The sequence below is a fragment of the Dipteris shenzhenensis genome, chromosome 15 (assembly GCF_047967505.1).
Source record: "Dipteris shenzhenensis isolate YYH24624 ecotype China chromosome 15, Dip_SZ_1.0, whole genome shotgun sequence".
NCBI lineage: Eukaryota > Viridiplantae > Streptophyta > Polypodiopsida > Gleicheniales > Dipteridaceae > Dipteris > Dipteris shenzhenensis.
The window spans coordinates 51594964-51615255 of record NC_141610.1 but is presented as its reverse complement, the minus strand read 5'-3'; the positions used below and the strand labels follow the sequence as shown (position 1 = coordinate 51615255).

Sequence of the window (20292 nt, the reverse complement as noted above, 5' to 3'; positions counted from 1 at the left end):
GTCTCATGAATGTTCCTATAACACATACATAAATGGAGATTGTAGAATAGACTATTCCATCAAATGCCACTCTAACTTTCAAGGATCACTAGTCCCATATGAATACCAAATTTATAAGACTTACATTTTGATAGTTTTTGTAGTTGTCAACGTGTGTATTTCCATATGAGCACCACATTTCTAAGACTTTCATTATATAGTTTTTGCAATTGTCAACATTTGTCTTTACATACTTAATTCATACATTTGTAAATGAATTCAATCCCTCATTGACACTTAAGCAATCTAAAGATCCAATATACAATCGAGCAATATGACCAATCATTGTTAGATGTCCTCCATGATTGAGCAATATGACCAATCATTGTTTATGGTCCTCCATGATTGAGCAATAGGACCGATCATTGCTAAAGGCCCTCCATAATAGAGAAAATGTCCCCATGGCTGATAGGAATGCTCGAGATTAGCTTTTCTAGCATTGGATTGCTAGTCCAGCAAGCCTATTTGCAGGCATGCTGGTTCAACATTCCAATGCCGAGAGAGTCTAATTAGCTCCATCCTCCATGCCATTCATTGAAGTAGTCTGCAAAACTTACATGAGGGCTCAAACATGGGGGAGACAGAGACATGGGGGAGACCGAGCCCAGAGCAGCTCTTGAGCTTCAGCTTGAGCCTCGACGTGAGGAGGAGTGTTCACATAAAACATTTTTCTCAACAAATCTCCAAACTTGGGGTTTCAAATTTCGAAGGTTTTTCCTCATAATTTGCTGATTTTTTAGCTAAAATCTAACTAAATGCTTAAAATTTTAGAGATTTTACAAAATTGAGAAAATATTTTTTACTGCTCAAAATGAAAACGTTGCAGGTTCATTGTATATAGTTTGCAGGTTCTCCGGGTGGGGAGGCCCTCTAAGAAATAGAAAGGAAAACTTTGATTGGGCAACATGAACTGCCCATCTTTGGTCTAATAAGATGTTGATGGAGTGTCCACCAATGGGATCACTGCTGGCAACAGTGTTACCAAGTACCAGAATTTTGGTGTACAACATGAGAATTCGTGTAAGCTCCGGACCCTAGATCTGTATCGAACGTTTAGCGGACCGTGCTTCAGTGCCGTCATTTGTGTTCACGAAGTTTCCCTTCCAGAACGCGGTAAGAGCTCCACCTATTGCATTATATGGGAATTCTTGAAGCCCTTGCCGTGGCATTTCGTTTACTTTCTCACATGTTTGGTTCTGGTGGCTTGGAGAATGTGTATGGTTGAGTTTTTATGTTTGTCAGAAATTATGAAGTTTTGGCCTGGGTTGGTTGTTGCATGTTTATATATTCTGCCGAATCTTATGCAAGCCTTATGCCTCTTTTTCTATTTCATGCTCGCTTGTATTAGGTGAGCTGCCGTTCCACGATGCAAGATTTATCACTGCGTGCTCAGTATTATCAAAATTAAAGGCAATTCTGTAGTAAACAATCTCTTCTTGTTGTTTGCCATGTTGAATACGCTGCTTCTGCCTTTTTGACAGGTCGCTGCATTCTCGTGCCCTTAACTCCTTCAGATCAATAATTATCATTTACAACACTTGCTCCTTTGAGTAACAGCTTAAAAATATACGTTAACTATAGTATGCCATGCTTTCACTGGCCGAGGGCGTATTTTCATTCTGTCTGAACATGAAGAGAGGCTGATGCAATTGAAAATAAATTTGTCAATAGAAGGCTTCGTTTAAGAAGTCAGGTCTGTTGGTGATTGCTGGCTCAATATAAATAGCCAAAAAGCCCAGGGCTACATTTGAGCATAAGGGGCTATTTTGTATCAGGCTTTAAGTGAAGCTCAAGGACTGCTTCATTTAGGACTTTCCAGGGAGCGATGATTATTTTTCTATGAGCTAGTCGTTCAGTCTGACGGCACCTGTTTTGCTCCATCAGATTCTTAAGGTCCACTCATCTGAACGAAATCGTTTTTTCATGAGAGTTATCACACACATATAAAGAGTTAGGAAGAGCTAGTACCATTTTTCTTTTGTGACTGTGGACAGCACACGGTGGAGAAACTTGGCACTTGGGAGCAAGGTGAGCCACTTTGTCTTCTGCAAGGCAGCCTTCTGGCTTTTCTGGCTTGATTTTCCATCCCATCTCTCCCCTTTCACCTCTTGCTGCCGCAAGGTCAAAGTAGAAGAGTAACATCTCACAGCAAGGACATGAAAAGCAGGACAGCAAGCCACAACTACATTGTGTGATGAGTGCATCCCTTTGCTTCAGACCTTCAGAAGGTCGGTAGGAGCATCATCAAGCATCAGTGGAAGCTTCCAACATTTCATCCCCTTTCTTCGTCATCAAGCGTGGGGGTGGAAGTTTCCGACAGTTTATCCCCTTTTCATGCATTGAACAATTGGAAGGAAGGACTAGTGCTAAGTTTGCACCAATTGTCAGCTGTTTCTAAAAGCGGTTGCATACACTCTAGCCTGCTCTTTGGTGTATATTTCTGCAGGATGTGGCTGTCACACTGGTTCTATGGTATTACTACATTCATTACAAGTCATGGACTAAGCAGTGGCTTCTACTCGCAGATTTATCGTTTGACACTCTTCCTTGGCTGGAGCTGAGCCTGATGGAGATGATGCAAGCAACAAGTTGTCAGCAAGGATCCATGTTTGTGAAAGGGTCATGGGACTGTTGGAAAGGTCACCTCCCCATCTGTAAGCCCCCAAATGAGGAGAGCGTGGGGGAGGGAGACCTAGGGCAGAAGATGCCCAGAGAAGAGAGAGAGAGGGGGCTGCCACATGGGCAGCACCTCACAAGAGAAGAAGGCTACAAAGGACGGAACCTGTGGAAGGAGCAGAAGGCGGGGACAGCAAGCCCTAGATCTGACCTGGCAGGGTGTGATGACATTAGCAGCAGTACGGTTCAGTACAGCGCTGCACACGTGGCTGGAGAAGAGCCTGGCAGAGGGCAGAACCAGCAGCAGCAGGGTGAACAGGTGCTGACATGGCTGGGGCCTGGTGGAGCAGCAAATTGGGCTGCCAGTGGGCAGTGGCATGCCTTATATAGGCTGGGCCCCTGCCTAGATTGGAGGGCCAAAAGCCCTAGAAGTGTGGGCCATAAAGGCCTAGTTTTGTGAGCCCTTAAAGGGCTGGTTGGGCTGAGCCAACCAGGTCGGTTGGACCAGCCAACCTGGTCTGTCCAGTCGGCCCAGATTGGGACAGACTGGTCGGGTTTTTGACAGGCCCCTTGGCCTATAAAAGGAGGGGCTTCATGACCCATTATTCATCCAGCAAGTCAGCAGACAGAGGAGCAGCAGGAGCAGCAGAAGCCTGATCTTTGGGCCTACATCCAGGAGGCAAAGCAGGACCAGAGTTGCTGCAGACTGAGCTCACTTGGGGCTGAGCCTAGGCTGTCTACTAGGGCAGCAAGGTGCTGAGATCTCTGGACGGAAAGTCTACTTATGCTTGAGGTGGAGCACGCAGGCTCGAGTCTAGAGATATCCAGCAGATAGGAGAAGGACCTTGTGGTAAGATCAGAGGACCACACCATTGGTGGGACTCTGGATCTATCTCTTTTGTATTGTGTCCATAGTTTTGGACGGAAATATATATTTTGGTGGTTTCTCTATTTGGCTGGTTCATTGTCTATTGATGAGTCTGCACATCTATTGAATGCACACAAGTAAAGAAATTTGTGATTCCACACCCAAACCGCACACTGTGTGAGCTCCTGGGCATTACTATAAGTCTTCTGCTGCGTGTGCCCTCTGTTGGGTATTTTCTAACAGGACGAAGTACAGTTTTCAGAGAAAGGATCAAGATTTCAGGTGACATGGGTCGGCAACAAGCAACGGCATAGACCAAGCAAGGCACAAAAAGAGACAATGGGTCAAGAGGTCATCTTGATGCAACGGCTCAGTCAGCACCCACATAAGGAGCTTTTATTGCCAGGAGTAAAATCTTGGCAGGAGAGAATTTCATCTGTGTGCATACCTAGAGAGGGTGTTTGAAACATCTGATGGCTCTCCCTGCTGGCCCTCCTGCTAGCACCAGCACCCCCTTTGCCTGTATCTCTGCTCGTCCATCTACCCCAGCTCCTCTGCTGTCTTCTCCCCCCACCTCAGCTGCACCTCCCCTTGCGATCCCCTCTACCCCCCTCGCCACCTTCGCCGCCTTCCACCCTGTCTTCAGCCTCACCCCAAAAAAAATATTCTTCCTCCTCTTTCCCCAGCCTCGCCTCTTTTCTTAGCGTGCTCTGCACTTTATTTTCGCTGCCACGCTGCTTCACGGGCATCCTTTTGGCCAAGCAAGCGGCAGCCCCCCTTGGCCTGGTTCTTGCTTCAGCCTGGTCGTGGGGGTTCTTTCCTTTCCGGTCTGCCAGCAGCTCTTTGAGGAACTGCTCTCCTCGTGGCTGCTGCTTTTTGGACTGGGGGTCTTCTTCAAGGCCCTGGGCTGGCCCTCAGTGGTGGACTAAAACAGGAACGTCTTTCCTACTCTAGCCCCCTTGGTTGGGCTGTTTTTTGGGGGCTGCTATTCCTCTGCAGCACCCCCTTTTTGCCCCCTTTTCCTTCCTTTTTCTCTTCTCGAGTGCCGTTGCCACCCATGTCAATGTGAGGAGTGCAGCGGATCTGGACAGAAATGGAGAGAGAGAGAGAGAGAGAGAGAGCAAACCACACACAAATAAAACGGGAGAGGAGTGAAAGAGACAAGAGAGACTGCAAGGGATCTCAGGACAAAACCCCACAACTAACCTCTTCTCAATGACGCACCAAACTACTACAAACTGAGATGCGCAACAAGTGTTGGGAGGGGCCTATATATAGGCAGCCATACCCCCCCCTGGTTGGTTGGTACATATGGGCGGACCCCTGCTGTAAATGGGTGGACCCCTGCTGTAGGTGGGCTGACCCCCTCTCCTGCCCATAGGGCCTGCCACGCAGCCCTATCAAGGGGCTGCTCCCCTGCCATGCACAGGCCGACCAGGCCACCTCAGCATCCTGCCCTACAAAGGGCTCCCACGCAGCCAAATAGGGGCTGGACCCCTGCCCCTCTGCCCTACTGACCTGCTCCAAGGGGCTGACGACCCCCTGCAGGCCCCTCATGGACCGCCATGCAGCCATATACAGGTAACACCCCCTCTCAGCTTTTGGATGGAACATGAGTGCCGCTGGAACAACTGGAGGAATCTGTCGCGTGATGCTCCGTCTTGCTGAAGACTGCCACAGGTAGGAATCTGTCGCGTGATGCCCCGTCTTGCTGAAGACTGCCACAGGTACTGTCAATGAAGCCCCCCTCTTGGCACGAACTGTCTCAGCACAATCATTGGAAATCTGGTACCGATGCTCCCAGGCCTCATATGCTAGGCGGTCTCCTCTAGTAGTAACCCTTAAAACATATTCTGAGAACCTGTTTGCTGCTGTCTATCAAACTCAGTCATGGAGTGATTTGAGTTTTCTGCAAAAATCACATCTCCATACTTGTCTGAGGTTTGTAGAGACGGTAAGCTTTGCTCTCACTGTGGTAGCCAACAAAAATGCACATAATTGCCTTATCATCCAGCTTGCTTCTCAACTGACTAGGCATTTGTGCATAGGCTGTGCAGCCAAAACACCCCGAGGTAGTCCACCTTGGGTTTTCTATTATACCAAGCCTCAAAGGGAGTGACAATTTTCAAGGCCTTGGTTGGGCATCTGTTCAAAAGTGTGCTGCACATATAACTGCCCCTGTTCAAAGTCTGTGTGGCAACCTCTTCCCTTTGATCATGCATTTGGCCATTTCCATCAGAGACCTATTTCTTCTCTCAGCAACACCGTTTCGCAGAGATGCGTATGGAGATCATGGTTTTCAATCTTGTGAGTGTCATGAGATTGAAACTGAACTAAGTGTTGTCTTTTCAGAGGATGGGTTTGGGCATGCCCTTGGATTCATCTAGATATATATTGGTTATGAAGGTATGTTCCTTGGATAGAATTCAGCCATTGGAGATGTTGTGCATTGAGAATGATTATCATGGAAAGCTAGGTGATTTACGGCATACCTCTATAATTAGGGTTAGATGCTAAAGATAGCTAGAGCTAGGCTTATAAATATAAGATCGGGGCTCAGTATTTGGGATGTCTTGGATAGGTGAGTCCTAGAGACATTGTACCGTGAAAACCCCTAAACGTCCCTAGGAAACAATGTAAAAGGTACATTTACTAGGCCCAAATGCTGCTTCTCCCTCTTGCGTGACCTCTTTGGCTGCAAATTTTGATGCTTCCTCTCTCTAGCACAAATTTCGAGGCTTCCCCCTGGCTGTACGGCTACCCTTCTCCTGCTCATGACACCTTCACGTATTTTGAGGCTGTTGGCTGGCTCAGTGGCTCTTTTCTCCTGCTCGTAATCATTTCCATGCCTTCTCTCCTGCCCTGTGAGCTTTTCCATGCTCGAGTTCTGCTCCTCTCTCTCTCTCTCTCTCTCCAGTTGCAGTTTCTCCTGCTGCTGTGGATCTGTTGCCTTTTCAGGTGCTCCAGCCAAAAATCGACCTCCTAGGAGTTGGTTTGACCCCCGTGGAAGCTGGTTCGAATTCATTTGTTTCTTTTTTTCGACTCGTTTGTGGCTGAAGGTCAACTGTGCACTGCTGGGGGCCTGGACAGAGCATAGGTGCGAGGCCAGAGATCGCCCCTCTTCCATGGACAACAGGTACATCAGTTCTGACCTTCCTTGGGATTCCTTTTGCCAGTTTTGAAGCTCTTTGTCAGCTTCTTGTGATTTGAAATACTCTCTTGGCAAATTCGGTCTGTGAATGGATACCCAGATACAGAGGGTGTGCTGGAATTGGTGCCAAAAGGTCAGTCTTGTGCTTTTCATCTTGCCTTGAGGTCACTTGTGCATTTTGGGATTTGTGTTGTTGCTTTGTTGCCCTAAGAGGTTGGACATTTGATTTTGGGACTGCCAAACACTCTTTTGCAAGCTGGATGATTTGTGGAATGCATTAGACAGCTTCCATTTGTTCAGAGACACTTTGGAATGCCTTGGCCTTGCGTTGGCAGATTATGTACTTGGAATCGGATGCCTACTGAAGCTAGGAATTGGCTTGGACAATGGAATTGCTAGTGAGGACAAGTTCAAGGGAGAGCCCTTGTTTTAAACTTTATTTCTCAGTGGTTCTAACTAAAGAAAGTGCCTGAAAGTGATGCATTATGGTTGTAATGAATATGGATGACAAGCTAGTTGTGGATTACTGCCCTTTGGTTTGCTAGAGGCCGGTTTCAGTGGTTCCTTTGCTGGGATCATCACAATCTTCTCACAGAGGTGAGTCTTGGTAGTGTTGGGAAAAGAAAGCTTTCATTGCATTTGCATTACAACCGAAAATTTCAGCCACAATGGTGGACACACCTAGTGATTGGGAGGACTCCTCAGAGGCTTTTGAATATAAGCCATGGTGGGAAGAAGAAGAAGAGTAGGATGATGAGGAACAACATGTTCCCTCAGAGCATGCCACTGAGGTTTCCCAAGATGAAGCGGATGAAGCTGAAGAACAAGATGCAGATGCCCTTATTAAGGCATATTTGGCAAGTGCAGTGGGCACCTTGACACAGTTAACACAAAACCTTGCTGAAATTTTGAATGCCCCTCCTAAAAGCTGGAAGGCAGCTAAAAAGAAGCAAAAGAGACAAAGGCATACTCATAGTCATGCACCCTCTGGTGGTGGACAGCCACCCATGATGCCTTGAGTGCGAGAGCATAGTATCCATCAGTCTACATTTGGTCCCGGAATGGGAAATGCCCAACAGGCCAATAATAACATCAAACCTTTCCTCATTCAGTGATGCACCTAGGGTACTTTGGAGGAGAGTTTGTCTTTCAGGCAATGGTGGGACATCCCATAGAAGGGATGGGAATGCCTGGCACTTACTCGGCAATATGCAGCCAGGAGTGGAAAGTTTTCAGCAACCCATGAGGGGAGGTATGCAGTCTGGAAATGCAAATATGATGTGTGCCAATATAGGAATGCAACCCAGAATGCAAATGGTAATGCCTGGGATGATGGGTGATTCAATGAGCATGCCTCAAATGCAGGGGATGGGACCAAGAATGGTCAACCCAACCGTAGGAAGTGGCAGTAATGCACAGAACACGGGTCAGATGATGCCACCACCATTTTGCAGCAACCTGTATATGATAATATAACACCTAAGGGTAAATTGAAGGACTTCAAAGAAGGTGTGCTGTAGTAAAGTTTGAGACTGTTAGTGGAATGCAAGATAGGCAGAAGGCCTTAACCTTTGTGCAGCAGTTTGATGCAGCTTATGCTGGAGGAAACTTTACAAAGTCATCAAAGGTAAGAAAGGCAGCCACCTTTTTTAAAGAAAACACACTTCACTGGTGGACCAACTTGCTTCTTCCGGGTAGAGCTCCTGCAAGTGTTTTTAGCTGCTTGGCTCACAACCACCTTTGAGGTGGATATCAGGACAGCTTGGCACAAGCTTGATGCAGCAAATTGCAAAAACTTGGAATAGTACAAGAAGAAGTTCTGAGAAGCATTGCTGCTTGTAAGCTCATAGTGTGGAGCTGTGCAGAGAGAAAAGTACTGTTGTGGGCTGCCAAGAAATAAGAGACTATTGTACTAAACTAAAGTCTCTAACATGTCCCAGCTCATAGAGAATGCCACTACCACATATGCTCTTGCGAAGAAAGACTTCGGGCTTTAAGGGAAGAAACCAGGAAGACTCTAAGAATTCTAGGAAGTTTGGAAAGCCTTCCAAGGCTAGCTTTGTTGTAGGACAGAGGCGAGGACCGCCTTGACAACTGATGACACCTGAAGAGAAAAATGCACTTTATGATGTCAACCAGTGCTACATATGCAAGGAAGAGGGCCACATGGCATTTGAGTGCCCGAACAGAAAGAGAAAGAAACCCACCCAAGGGAATAGGGCGAGCAAAGGTAAGAAAAGAAGAATGACCAAAAGGGCAAGAGGCCAAAGTCCACGGCTGATCTTATGCTGGATGTGATTGGGGACAAGCGAAATGGGGATTCCACAGAGCTATGCAGAGCATGGGGAAAGTTCCGTGACCCGATAGCTATGTTTCTTTGATCCAGGGGCCCGTGAGCTGGTTGGAATATTACGAATCAGAGTAGAAGAGATGGGACTCTTTGTGATACAGATATGGCTTGTCCTTGGACATCGAGGCAGTCACTCTGGTAATTGGAAAGTTACGCATGCGCATTCAAAGCTATGTGAGTTTTATATTGTGCCTTTGAATGGATGCGATGTTCTATCGGGTATACCTTGGCACGATGGAGTGGGGGCTCTTTTGGGCACAAGACACAAGACGCTGGCTCTGTCTTATAGAGGAAAAACCCATGCTTTGGATGTAAAACTAAAAGGGGAATCTATATTAGTTGTATCCGCTGCAGCCATTTCTAATGTAATGAAAAAGCATCTTTCAATGTACTTAGTTTTGGCAATAGAAAAACAGCCAGATGAAGATCTAATCTTGCCAAGCTGGAAAAAGAGAGGACAGCTTTTCTTTTTGAGTTTCAAGATTGCTTTTCTGACTCCCTACCACGGGATTTACCTCTAGAAAAACCTAAGGATCATACCATAGATTAATCCTAGGAAGCACCCCATCCAACAAGCCTCCCCACTTAGTTAGTGCAGCCCAGCAGGAGGAGATCATGAACCAAGTAAAGGTTCTCTTGGAAAAGGGGCTGATTCAGCCAAGCTCTTCCCCCTATTGTTCACCTGTGTTGCTTGTGCAAAAGAAAGATGGATTATAGACTTGAAGGGTGGGTATCACCAGATACGGATACAGCTTTTGGAACCACATTTGGCTTGTATGAATTGCTTGTGATGCCATTTGGGTTAACAAATGCCTCTGCCACCTTCAATAAAATGATGAACATAATCTTCAGAGAGCATAAAGTTTTTGTGGGTACTGGCGTGAAGATGTGAATAAGACAGCTTTCGGAACCACATTTGGCTTGCATGAATTCCTTGTGATGCCATTTGGGTTGACAAATGCCCCTGCCACCTTCAATAAAATGATGAACAAAATCTTCAGAGTGCTCTCTAAGAGTGAAGCTAAACATAAGAAGCATTTAACAGTTGTGTTTGCAGAGTTCAGGAAGCACAAGTTGTTTATCAATGCTAAGAAGAGTGAGTTCTTCATGCATGAGATCCACTTTTTGGGGCACATAGTGTTCAAAGATGGAGTCAGGATGGACCCTGCCAAAGTTGAAGCAATTAGGAATTGGCCACCATTGAAGAATATTCATGAAGTACGTAGCTTTTTGGGTTTATGCTCGTATTACAGGGGTTCATCCGCTATTTCTTTGAGATAGCCTCACCCCTTCATGCTTTACAGAAGAAAGGAGTGCCTTTCAGGTGGGGTGACAAGGAAATTGCAGCGTTTGAAGAGCTTAAGGAAAGACTATGATCTGATCCCGCATTATCTTGATAGACCTACGCAAACGCTTTGCTGTCCAATATGATGCCTGTGGAAACAGCAGAGGGGGAGTTCTTATGCAACGATTAAAGAGTGGTTGCATATGAGAGTAGGGTGCTCAGAGATGCTGGAATGTATTTTCAGATTTATGAGAAAGAGATGTTGGCTGTCATACATGCTCTTTCCACTTCTTGTAGGTGCTGATTTTTATATGGAAACAGACATCAATCCTTGAGGTACTTTCTCACTTAGAGAAGGCTGTCAAAAAACATATGCGGTGGGCAAACTGAAGGGAGTGAAGGGGGAAGAAGAGCAAGAGGGAGAGAGTGAGAGAGAGAGAACTCCAAGATGTGCGGGTGTGAAATGATGAGCCACACCACAAACTCAGTTGTGTTTTATTAGGATTAGGTTTACCCTATGACTGTCTTAAGACAGTCATAGGTGTCCTATCTTTTAATGAAGGGTTGGCAATGTGCCTTTACCCCAACAACCTCCCACCTAAAGGCCAATGTGCCTAAAGGGGAGAAAAGAATAAAAAATTACAGCAATATACAGTTACTGTATACAAGACCATAAAATAAGAATGGTCTCATCCTAATCCCATGATGTGGTGGCAATGTGCAAACCGCTCTGTAGGCAAGCTCTTAGTGAGCAAATCTGCAGGATTATCATCAGTATGCACTTTCACAAGCTCAAGTCGCTTGTCTTCCAGTGCCTCCCTGATGAAATGATATTTCACTTCTATGTGCTTGGTCTTTTGATGAAAGACCGGATTCTTTGCCAACATGATAGCACTCTGACTATCACAATGCAAAACTGGCATATCTCCTGTAATGCCCAAATCTCCCACCAGCCGAGTAAGCCATATTGCTTCCTTGCAGGCCTCAGTGGCTGCAACATATTCAGCTTCTGTGGTTGACAGTGCAACGCATTTCTGCAACCGAGACACCCATGATATAGCACCTCCTGCAAATGTGAAAATATAACCGGTAGTAGACTTCCGGTTATCTGCATTGCCTGCATAGTCTGAATCTGTAAAACCATGCACCAATGCATCTTGCCTACCATAGCATATGCACAAGTCTTTGGTACCCTTGAGATACCTCAAGACACCTTTCACTGCTTCCCAGTGTCGCTTGCCTGGATTTGCCATATACCTGCTGATGACTCCCACCGCAAAAGCAATATCCGGACGAGTGGCAACCATGGCATACATCAAAGAACCAACTGCAGATGCATACGGAACCTTGGCCATTTCAGCCTTATCATAATTTGATTTGGGGCTGTCTTTACTGCTGAGTTTTAAATGTGGAGGCAACGGGGTACTAATAGACTTCCCCCTCCATTTTAAACCTCTGCAGTACTTTGTCAATGTACTCTTTCTGTGACAGAAATAAAAGTCCCTTGGACCTGTCACGAGTAATCCGCATGCCAAGAATATGATTTGCATCACCCAAGTATTTCATGTCAAAAGACTTATGCAGTTGTTTCTTCAAAGCACTAATCTCATGCTGAGATTTACTGGCAATAAGCATGTCATCCACATATAGAATGAGTAGCATCAGACTGCCATCCTTTGCCCGTTTGGTGTACAAGCAATGATCGGTCTCACACCTATGATACCCTTGGGACTGCATGAAGGCATCAAACTTCTTGTACCATTCCCTTGGCGCCTGCTTGAGTCCATACAAGCTCCTTTTGAGCTTACACACAAGCTGCTCTTTCCCTTTAACAGCATATCCCTCTGGCTGACTCATATAGATCTCATCATGGAGATCTCCGTGAAGAAAAGCTGTCTTCACATCCATCTGACATAAATCCATGTCGTCATGAGCAACAAGAGCTAACACTGCTCTCAAAGTAGTCATCTTGACTACAGGAGAAAAAATCTCATCAAAGTCAATGCCCTTCTCCTGCTTAAATCCCTTGGCAACCAATCTGGCCTTATACCTCGGTAAAGCATTTGAATCCACTTTGACTTTGTAAACCCACTTGCATGGCAAAACTTTTCTGCCTGCAGGTAACTGCACGTCCCATGTATCATTCTGAAGTAGGGAGTCCATTTCTGACTGCATGGCTTTCTCCCACTTCTTTTTCTCCGTTCTTCCCATAGCTTCCTTGAAGCTGGAAGGCTCACCACAATCTGTCAGCATGATAAAATCAGCCACATTATTGGCTCCTGGAACAAACCTGGCAGGAGGCCATTGTACACGGGAGCTCCTCCTAACAAAATGTTCTGGATTAGGCTGCTGTCCAGCCTGTTCTTCATGCATGACGGGTGGCTGTACCACCATATCTGGCTGTTCTACAGCCCCATCTGCTGGCATATCCAGTGGTGCATCATTGGCAAAATTATCTGGCTGATTTTCAGCCTGTATACCCTCTTGAACAGGGTTATCTGCAGCAGCCTGCTGCTGCATATAAATGGGCATTCTTTGCTGTCCAACATCATCATAAATAACCCTCCTGTATTCCACAGGTTGCACGGGTTCCTTGTGTACACTATCCTCCTTAAAGATGACATCATTGCTGCGTATAATCTTCCGTTTAACGGGATCCCATAACCTGTACCCCATTTCACCTTCGTCACCATAACCCATAAAGATGCATCTGATAGACTTTGGATCCAGTTTGGTGCGTAGTTCTTTGCGTACATGAGCAAAGCACTCGCAGCCAAATACACGTAAGTGCTTATATGAAGGTGGCTTGCCAGACCACACCTCCTCTGGCACTTTCAACTCCAAAGCCTTGTTTGGCGACCTGTTAATAATGTGAACTGCTGTTTGCACGGCTTCTGCCCAAAAGCCATGGGGTAATGCAGCATAAGACAACATACATCGAACCTTCTCCTGAATAGTTCGATTCATCCGCTCACTTGCACCATTTTGAGATGCATTATGAGGGGCTGTGAGTTCCTGTTTGATGCCCTTAGCTTGGCAAAACTGCACAAAAGCATGTGACACATACTCACCCCCATTATCGGACCTGAGGCATTTCAGCCTGCGACCTGTCCGATTCTCAACCTGAGCAACAAACTTCTTGAAAGCATCTAAGGCATCTCCTTTATGCTTCAAGAAATAGACCCACACTTTGCGTGTGGCATCATCAATGAAAGTAATAAAATATTTTGCACCCCCTAGTGATAACTGTGGCATCTCACACAAATCAGTGTGCACTAGATCAAGTGGTGCTCTATTCTGGGGAGTTCTCCTCCTATGAGGAGTCACAGAATGCTTGCCAAAAATACAATGATCACAAGTAGGCAAATCTGAAAAAGAAAGAGGCGGCAGATAACCCAAACGTGACAGTTCTTGCATTCCTTCAACAGACATGTGTCCCAACCGGCTATGCCACAATGAAACCTTTGGCAGCTCGGTTATGGCAACAACATGATTACCCACACTGGAAACATAAAGAGGGTACAAGGTATCACTCTTAAAACCCTCAGCCACTACAGTCTGGCCATCAGTAATTACCCATTTGGAATCCCCAAATTTGGTGTGGTAACCACTGTCATCCAATAAGCCAGTGCTAATCAGATTTTTCTTGATTTGCGGCACATGGCGAACACCATCAAGCATAAATGACCGTCCATCAGGAAATACTATTTGTATACTGCCAATCCCTGCAATCTGACATGCATAGTTGTTCCCAAGATGAACAACTCCATGAGTACCTGTGTAGGAAGTAAACCACTCCCTATGAGGAGTAACATGAAAAGAGGCACCTGAATCCAAGAGCCAGGTGTGCATGTCATGGCCATCAATAACCAAAGCATGTGCTATTACAGCAGAAGAGCATAAAACATCATGTATGTCACTGTCACTATCCTCTGCTGCAACATTCACTGCATCCAAGTCATCTGCCTTGGCCTTGCCTTTGCCTTTGCTTGCATTTCCTGCATCCTTTGATTCAGCCTTCTTGGCTTTTTGATCCCGTATGAACTTGAAGCACTTAGACTTCACATGTCCCTTCTTGCCACAATAAAAGCATTCAATGTCCTTTTTGCCACGGGACTGACTGCGGGATTTGGACTTACTAGCAGATCTCCCCTTCTGCTGAGTCCTGCCTCTATCCTGTACCTGCAAAGCATTTGAAGACTTGCTGCCCGCATTATTCTTCCTGCTCATCTCCTCCATAAGGAGAGAGCTCTCTACATCAGCATAAATAAGAGTGACATTCGAGTTTGACAGGGTGGTCTTGAAAGTGTCCCAACTCTCGAGGAGGGTACACAGCAAGAAAGTAGCCTTGAACTTGTGGGGGTAAAGGCACTAATGCCACCCTGGTACAGTTAGTACACTTAAGTACAGTTAGTACATTTGTTTGCTAGGTACACTAAGTACAGTGTACTTAGTGGTTGTAACCTTATCCATTAATATAAAAGGTCTACCGTGTGCTTGGGGAGGCACACACATTACTCATTGCTTATCCCCTAACTTGTGTGTCACTGTGCTCTCCTCCTCTCTCACTCAAACTCTCAACTGGTATCAGAGCGAGGAACACAATCTCTCCCTCTCCGGGTTGCCCATCCCCCTTCTCCCTCCGAGTTCTTCTAGCTCTTCTCTCCGTCTATCTCATTTTTCAGCTCGTCCTTGTTTCTTCGAAGGAGTAGCTCTCCAGGAGCCATCGAGGCGGCTGCATTGCGCACGAGTCTATCTACCTCATTGCGCGTTTTGAAGCTAGGCGTGCAGCTTGCTGTCACATCAGGTCGTGCGAGGGATTGAGCAGGGGTCGGCTGCATAACAGCCGTCTGCTGTGGCAAGGGCAAACAGCAGCCGGCAGCTAAGCTGCGGCTGGACATCTGCAAGAGCAGCCGAAGGCCACTAGTCTTGGCCTAAGGCAAGGTCAGAAGCAGCACGCGGGCGCAAGGACTGCCAGCAGGAGGTGTGGAGGAGCAGATAAGCGCGCAAGCGAAGCGCGCTGTCGCGCGCATCTACTGCAGGCAAGCGCGCAATACAGGCGTGCTGTCGCGCGCATCTCTGTCGGCCAGGAGCAAGGCCGACAGGGCCGACCTCTAACAGGTCGACAGTCGACCTACAGCTGACTGCCGACTGTCGGCTGTGGGCCGACAGCCATCTGCCTCCGACTAGCCTTCCCTCTTCAATCCTCGTCTTGCGCACCTCCTCTGGTATAGAGGCTTTTTCCCTTTCATAGCGCACCTGACGAAGAAAAAGAAAATGAAAATCAGATTCTTTGTCTGAAAAAATCAGAAATACAGCAAGGTACATCTTTGTTCTTTGCGGATAAGAATGTGATTTGAGAGAACAAGTGACAGGATAGAAGCAGAAGTTTTTTTTTTTGCATTGGGATGCGTGCAAGCAGGTACAGACAGTAGTACAGTTGTACAGCAGGTACAAAATTGTCCTTGCAGGTGCAGGAACAGCCACAGGGTCCTGTGAGCTCTAACTGAGCATCTTTAGTGTCAGATGCAAATACAGTGAGCTTGTATGCCACTGTGTGAGGAAATCCTCAATTTCCTTTGCAGAGTCAAGGGGGCTTTTGTAGCCAGAGCCTACATTGGGCTTGTGTACGCAGGAATTGCGTCTCTGACTCCACATTGGAGATTGAATTTTGCAGATTTAAATGCATTTGTGACCAATGGTACACAGGAAGTGAATGCAAACTTCAGCACGGAATGTGCTAGTCAAACAAGGGGCTTTTGCAAAGGGAATGTTTTTTTTTTTTTTTTTTGCCAGAGACTTATGCATATGCCTTATAAATGTCAGGAGAGCAGTAATGCAGTGAAATTGTGATTTTTTTTACCTCCAGTCAAGGGGCTTTTGCCCAATTTCTGTCCTAAACTGTTAAATACAGTTTTAGGAGTGTCAAGGAGGTTGAAATTCATGACATTGAACTGTTAAACAGTGAAAATCTGTTGCTGTACTTTCTGGTACAGTCAAGGACAGTTAAAAGTCAACAGGTTTGACTGAATTCAGTCAGCGTACAGCGGTACAAAAAGCTTTTATTATTGCTATTTTTTACTGATTTTACAAGGGCAAATGCTTCTGATTTTTCAGAGATAAGCTGGTTGTACAAAAGTGCATTAAATGATGCAAACAGAGTTGCTGTACTGAAACTGCAGCAAGCAGTAAACAGTGATACATCTCTGTTTAAGTGGGAGATATTGTGTGCATTTCAGTTCCTATTTATTCCGCTGCGGGAATTAAATATTTGAGCACAGTTCAAGTGCAAGTGTGCACTTGGTTTGCAGTGAGTCAGGCACCCAAACTTGGGTTGAATTGTTTATTTGCTGATTATAATGGCTTCATCATCGGAGTCTTCACTTCTTAACATCAAGAAGTTGCAGGGTGCTGCTAACTACCCTATGTGGAAAAAGATGGTCCTGAATGTTCTTATTCTCAGGCAGTTTCATGCTCCAATAGTGCACAAAGGTGTAAAGCCCACGGGCATGACAGATGATGCTTGGGCACTGGCTGATTTGTCAGCAAAATCCATCATTGAATTGTCACTCCATGAGAGTGTTGTTTGGAATGTTGATGGTGAGAATACTGCCTGGGGTGTGTGGAAAAAGTTACAGGACACATATGAGCAGCAAAGTGCAGCAACAAAAATATATTGGTTGAAGAAGTTCTTCAACCTGAAGATGAAGGAAGGCACTTCCATTGATGCACATCTGAATGAGTTCAATTCTATCATAACTCAGCTTGCAAATCAGAAGTATGTGGTGGACGAGGAAACCAAGGGTATGGCACTCTTGATATCCCTTCCTGAGAGTTGGGATACGTTCGTCACGGCTGTTACAAATGCAAATGCTTCTATAAGTTTTGCAGATATTACAGGGCTGATTATGCAGGAAGAGCAAAAGCTGAAAGCTCAGAATGTGTCAAAGCCTAACAATGCCTTGAATGCAAGGGGAAGAAATCAGCAAAGGGGTAAATCCCAGGAAAAGGGAAAGAGTAGGAGCAAGTCCCGCTCCAACAAAGATATTGAGTGCCACTACTGTGGCAAGAAGGGACATACAAAGAAGCAATGCTATAAGCTGAAGAATGATAAGAGAGACAAGGCCAAGGAATCTGATGCAGATGCAAAGGCAATAGTACCAGTAAGCAAGGGCAAGAGTACAGTGAAGATTGAAGAAATTCATTCTACACATGGTGATGACAGTGAGGGAGAGGTTCTCTTTCTCTCTACTTTGGATGCTCATTCTCTTCATGCAGGCAGTCTTGCAGATATGCACTCTTGGATTATTGACTCAGGTGCCTCATTCCATGTTACACCTTACAGAGAGTTGTTTGTCAGGTACACAGGAGGCAGTAATGGAGTCGTGTTTCTGGGAGATAATCATGCATGCAATATTGTTGGCATTGGAGATGTGAGGCTTGTATTTGCCGATGGTACTCAGCTTATGCTACACAATGTCAGGCATGTTCCTGAAGTCAAGAAAAATCTGATTTCTACTGGTATGTTGGATGATGAAGGTTTTGTGACCAGCTTTGGTCATGGTTTATGGAAGGTCACCAAAGGTGCCTTGGTTATTGCCAAAGGTCCCAAGGTTGACACTATGTATTCTCTTCATGCCAATGTATGTAATCATGCTGATATTTATGCAACCGAGCTGCCGAATATTTCTATGTGGCATAGCCGGTTGGGACATATGAGCATAAGTGGAATGGAGCAGTTGGCTCGTCTTGGCTACTTACCGTCTCTCAAATTTTCTGATCTTAAATTTTGTGAGCATTGCATTTATGGCAGACAATTACAGTGCCCTCATAAAAGGAAAATAGGACATAAGGATGCTCAGCTTGAGCTTGTACACACAGATGTGTGTGAGATGCCTAGTCCTTCACTTGGAGGTGCACGGTATTTTGTTTCTTTCATTGATGACTCCACACGGAAGGTGTGGGTGTATCCTCTTCGGCTGAAGAGTGAGGTCTTTACAGTGTTTCAGAAATGGCTTGCCATGGTTGAGAACCAGACAGGCAAAACACTGAAGGTTTTGCGTTCAGACAATGGAGGGGAGTATTTATCTAAAGCATTCAGTGATTTCTGTGATGCTAGAGGTATTCAAAGGGAACTCCCTGTTCCTTACAGTCCACCGCAAAATGGTACAGCAGAGCACATGAATAGAACTATACAGGAAAAGGTCCGCTCTATGATGTCACATGCTGCTTTATCTTATGGATTTTGGGCTGAGGCTGTGAAGACAGCAGTACATCTCATAAATAGGTCGCCTAATAAGAGGCTAGCAGGCGAAGTGCCTGAACAGCTTTGGACAGGGAAATCTCCGTCCTATAAGCACTTAAGGGTCTTTGGTTGCACTGCGTACGTGCACATACGCAGAGAAGAACGCAACAAGCTAGATCCTAAGTCTCTTAAATGCATATTTCTTGGATATGGTGACAAGGGTGAGATGGGGTACCGCCTATGGGATCCAGTCAGTAGAAGAATTGTACGCAGCAATGATGTCTTATTTGATGAATCATGCATGTTTAAAGCTGTAAAACAGCCCTCACATGTGTCAGATATTGACATTGATGATTTGGGACATTCTGTAGAGTTCAGGCAAGCTGTAAATCAGCCACAACAGGCTGCAGCAGGTCCAAATGGACAGCCCGCTATGGCGGAAGACATCTTAAATGATGTACCACATGTGGAAGATGTTCCAGACATTGTTTTGCCACAGAATTTGATGGAACAGCCACCTGTTTTAGGTGAAAACCAGGCTGGACAGCAAGACCAATGGGTCAGAAGGTCCACTCGGAGGACAAGGCAGCCACAAAGGTTTGTTCCAGGGGCAGACTTTATAATGCTTACTGATTGTGGGGAGCCTTCCTGTTACAAGGAAGCTGTGCAAATGCATGATAAAAGGCTATGGGAACTAGCCATGAAGTCCGAGATGGACAGTCTCCATAAAAATGGTACTTGGGAATTGGTGCATCTGCCAAAGGGTATGAAAGTACTACCATGCAAGTGGGTATACAGATTGAAAGTCACACCTGATGCTAAGCCAAGGTATAAAGCCAGGTTGGTAGTCAAAGGATTTAAGCAGGAATATGGTGTAGATTTTGATGAGATCTTCTCTCCAGTGGTCAAGATGACTACACTCAGGACTGTACTTGCTTTGGTTGCATGTGAGGATTTGGAATTATGCCAAATGGATGTGAAGACAGCTTTTCTTCACGGAGATCTTCAAGAGGAGATTTATATGCAGCAACCAGAGGGATTTGCAGTCAAGGACAAGGAGTCACTTGTATGTAAGTTAAAGAAGAGTCTTTATGGGCTCAAACAGGCACCAAGGGAGTGGTATAAAAAGTTTGATACCTTCATGAGGTCCCAAGGTTTCAAGAGAAGTGATATTGATCACTGCCTTTATACTAAAAGGGCTGCAAATGGCAGCTTACTCATCCTTATCTTGTATGTGGATGACATGCTTATTGCAGGTAAAGCTCGTAAAGAGCTTGATGATCTTAAAAGGAGATTGCATGAGGCCTTTGATATGAAGGACCTTGGTGATGCAAATCACATACTGGGCATGCGGATACGGAGAGACAGGAAACAGCGGTTGTTGTACTTGTCTCAGTCAGAATATATTGGCAAGGTTTTGCAAAGGTTTCACATGGAGAAGGGGAAGACTCTTAGTTCTCCATTGCCTCCATATGTGAAACTCAGTGCAATGGACAGCCCACAGTCAGATGTTGACAGGGCTGAGATGGCCAAAATTCCGTATGCTTCAGCTTGTGGCAGTCTCATGTATGCCATGGTTGTTACCAGACCTGATATTGCTTTTGCAGTGGGAATGGTTAGCAGGTATATGGCAAACCCTGGTAAGAAGCATTGGGAGGCAGTGAAAGGTATTATGAGATACCTGAAGGGCACACAAGGGTTGTGCATATGCTTTGGCAAGCAGGATGCAAAGGTGCAT

At 45.6% G+C, this 20292-nt stretch overlaps 1 protein-coding gene across 5 annotated transcripts in view; it reads left to right on the top strand.

Moving 5' to 3' along the window:
- The first annotated feature begins 908 nt into the window (after nt 1–908).
- LOC147893951 (UDP-Glycosyltransferase superfamily protein) overlaps nt 909–20292 on the top strand; it is a 32055-nt gene continuing 12671 nt past the window's right edge. For 3 of the 5 annotated variants that reach the window (XM_087386662.1, XM_087386664.1, XM_087386663.1), the window contains exon 1: nt 909–1152. Coding sequence is in view for 2 of the 5 variants with exons in the window: in XM_087386661.1 (XP_087242787.1) it covers nt 973–1059 (87 nt within the window). In the remaining 3 variants the exon portion in view is untranslated. The remainder of the gene's footprint in view (nt 1153–20292) is intronic. The other 2 variants (XM_087386661.1, XM_087386667.1) reach the window with 1 other exon arrangement.